The following is a 3,892-nucleotide window of genomic DNA, read 5'->3' on the forward strand; positions in this document are numbered from 1 at the left end:
TTGATTATCGTCATGTGAATTTGAAGCAGTTTGATTGTTTCGAGTGGGAGAGAATGAATTATTTTCATGAGTGCGAGAAAAATTGTTTTCATCATGGAGGAGTGTATTGTGTTTTTTATTGCAAATTTTACATGTGTATTTAGATATACATTGATTAGTAAAATGCTTAGTGCCAAAACAGTTTCTGCAAAGCTGTGCTTGCTTTACAAAATTAAATCTTTCTCGAGAATTTCAGTCTTTAAATAAGTTACACTGATATATTTTATGACCAGTTTGTTTACAAAATATGCAATTTTCATATCTAGATTTATTATCATTTATAGTGGATATATGAGCAGTTTTTTGAGTGGTTTTATTATTGGACTTTGACTGAGTGTCAGAGTAATTAAGTTTTTCTAAAACATCGCATCTTTTTTCTAAAAAGTCAAAGAATTGTTTAAGTGTTGGAACATTCCTAGAACCTACTTCATATTCGAAAGCCTTGTGAGAAGCAAAATCTATTTTTTCTAAAAATATTTCTATTAAGAGCGAGTCCCAATGTTCAATTGGAACTTCGAGGTTACCAAGAGCTTGAAGCGTTTGCTTCGTTTGTACAAGAAAATCTCTTAGTACTTGTGGAGTGCATTTGACTAGAGATGGAGACTTTAGCAACTTTTTTATAAGAGTACTAATGACTCGTGATTTGTCATCATATCTCTCTTTTAGAGTTTTTATAGCGATAGCAAGATTAGCGTCTATTACCTCTAAACTGCTAATTAAGTTTAAAGGTTCTCCTTTGAGAAATGATTTTAAGTATATAAATCTTTGTATATTATTTAAACTTGAGTTATTTAAAATTAGAGTTTCGAATAGTTGAAAAAATTCATTAAATTGAGAAAAATTGCCGGTAAAATTTTTTATGCTTATTTCAGGCAGCTTAGCACTGGAAACAGCATTATTGTTTGAACTACGTGCTTCATTTTCTGTTGAGTTTAATTCTATTATTTTTCTTTGTAAACCTTTGAGTGCGTTAAAGTATTTTTCTTCCACATTTGCTCGATCAGTTGCTTGCTGTTCGCTGTCATCAATCTGTTCAATTTGTAATTGAATCTCTTCATATTGTGTGAAAAGATTGCAAAGTTTTTCTTTCCTATTTTCGAAATCCAGTATGTCGTTTTCTGTGTCTTTTTTGGCTGTAAGCCATTTTGAGATACGTGTAATTGAGGATTTAAGTGATTTTCGCGTTTTCTTTAAACCTTCCATTTTTTATTTAAAGTGAATTTATTCCGAAATAAATACCAAGAGAGTGAACAATTTTGTTCAGTGTAATTGTCTTTTTTAACTAAGACGTGATTCTAAATTTATATTTAATTTAAGAGAATATTTTAAAACAAAATTTAATAAACAAATAATGTTTTTCATAGAGAGCGTTACGCGAGACAATCGGTATAGTAATAAACAAATGCCGGTAAATACAATACTTTTCAGTGTCAGCTATCTTTAGCTATAATAAATACTGAGAAAGATCTGTGTCAAATCAGAGAGCCATTAGTTCATAAAAATCTGAAAATACATAAATAAATGCCGAATATTTACTACATAAATACGTGACTAAATACACCAATATGGAGCGTTTATATAATGCGTAAATAAAAAAGAGTTATGACCTCACCAAAAGTGTATCCAATTGCACTTCACTTTCGGTTCGCGTTAAAGTTTCTGGGTCTACAGTACCGCGTACCGCGCACTTTTTACAAACACGTGTGTCTTATCTGGAGCAAAGCGAAGGCCGAACGCCAACTTTAATGGCTGTGTTTATGAAATATTTCCTGGAGAGTCCATTTTTTTATATGGGGTAACGGTTAACGGGATACCGGCTTTTGCAGTTCCTGTGCCTCTTCGGCGGTGATTTTTTGCTTCTTTGGTACCTCCTCCTTCTTTCTTCAGTCCTGTTTATCAAAGAATGCGGGATCGAAAGGACCACTAATGGGGTAGCCTTTTTGCTGCGCTACCCACATTAAAGAGCTGAATTGTTATTTCAGGCCTTACTGCAAAGGACTTGAGGACTGTGTTTCCAGTAGCGATGGTTCTTACAGGCTGAAGAATGGATGAGGTCACAGAATTTAGAGCAAAGAAAGATTACACAACTTTTTTATTTGCGATTGTTATATTATAATTAGATTTAAAACGTGAGGCTCAACATGGCCTTTTGCACTATGATTTATGATGAATCAGAAAACCTTTTCTTTCGTGATCATTTGAAAATAGAATTAGTGAAAATGCCCGCGTTTATAAGTGAAAACTATCGCGGACCGCGAGAGACGATCTAGTCTGGTGTGAGTAAGAATTACTACTACGTTGTTTTACATATATTTTTTATTAGCCGGAGGCTGACGAGCTTACAAGAAATTAGAGCAAATAATGAGTTTACACTAAGAAAAAGATGAATGTAAATTAAAATTAAATATTCTTATTATTTTATATATTTTAAAATTAATATTATGTTTCTGGAACAGACTACCACTGAGGATAACGTGACATAAATCTAAGTGTTGTTCTGAAGCTATTTTCTTATGGCATTTTTTACAATTTTAACTATTTATAATGGGAAATAAGCCACAATATTATTAAAAAATGATTTGATTAACGTTTCGACGCCCAAATCGGGTGCAGTTGTCAAAATACATTATATTGTGGCTTATTTCCCATTATAAATAGTTAGAAATCTAAGATCTCGTATTGGTAGACCGCCCACTAAACGTGCGTGGTATGGTTGAGACAGTAGGCATTTCAAAAAATCTTATTGGTCATAACATGCATGAAATTTTGGGCATAAAAGAGCTGTCGGCTCGATGGCTGCCTCATTTTTTAACACCAAACAATAAAAGCAACCATGAGATCACTTCAGAGCAGTGTCTGATGCTGTTTAAGCGTAATCCAAATGAGTTTCTAAATTATTTCGTAACCGTCGATGTAACACGGTTCCACTGGTATACACCAGATACCAAAGAACAGTCGATACAGTGGACGTCACCAGAGCCGTGCGGTGCTATGATGCGGTGAGGCAGTCGCATCAGGCGGCATCACAAGGGGGCGGCATAATCAGTAAAATGAAAATACATCAAAGTAATCATAGGAATAAGAAAGAGTGTGCAAAATAGAATATTTGAAAAATATCCGATGGTGTGTGTCACTCGAGTTTAAGGCAAAGGCCAGAAAAGCGATAAATTACGTCGCCGTAAAATCAATAAAATGAAGTAATCTGTGTTGCTGCGCGATATTTTACAGCTCGTTTGGCCATCCACTACTCTCACCGTGGGACCCATTTTGGCGCTTCATTTTACTGCTCTTACGGCGCCGTAAATTATCGCTTGTCTGACTTTAGGCTAAAGAGCGGCGCATGCCACTCTGTAAACTTAGTTTTAAAAGTGAAATTGTCTTCTTCTATAGAAACAATAACCTTTTCTTGTATTATACAAGAGCTGTACACTTTTTTCTGGTTCTACAAAGCGTGGGAAGCTCTGAAAAAACATGTTTCACAACTTTAAAACCGTTAAGCGATACTAGTAGATGGTCAAGGCGAATAGATGCATTGAAACCTTTAAGATTTCAATTTTGTGAAATATATGATGCCTTATTCGAAATGATAGAAGAAGTCAACAAAGATACAGAAACTAAAGTCAAAGCACGAAGATTAGCAAAAAATATTAAAAATTATAAATTTATATGCGGTGTAGTTCTTTGGCATGATATTTAATTTCATATAAATTCGGTCTCAGTCTCGAAGATGTTGCAACATGTAACTATAAATTTGTCGAATTGTGCAAAAAGGTTGTCAGAAACAATACAAAAAATTAAAAGTTACAGACAATATGGCTATGATCAAATGAAAATTACTGCTAATGAACTTGCA

At 33.9% G+C, this 3,892-nt stretch overlaps 1 protein-coding gene across 1 annotated transcript; it reads right to left on the reverse strand.

Annotated features, from left to right (window-relative positions):
• Nucleotides 1-231: 231 nt before the first annotated feature.
• On the reverse strand, nt 232-1,242 carry LOC126883569 (uncharacterized). Its single transcript, XM_050649212.1, has one exon. It carries the CDS (start codon nt 1,240-1,242, stop codon nt 232-234), a length of 1,011 nt encoding a protein of 336 aa, XP_050505169.1.
• Between the last annotated feature and the right edge of the window lie 2,650 nt (nt 1,243-3,892).

The sequence above is a fragment of the Diabrotica virgifera genome, chromosome 4 (genome assembly GCF_917563875.1).
Source record: "Diabrotica virgifera virgifera chromosome 4, PGI_DIABVI_V3a".
NCBI classification, from domain to species: Eukaryota; Metazoa; Arthropoda; class Insecta; order Coleoptera; family Chrysomelidae; genus Diabrotica; species Diabrotica virgifera.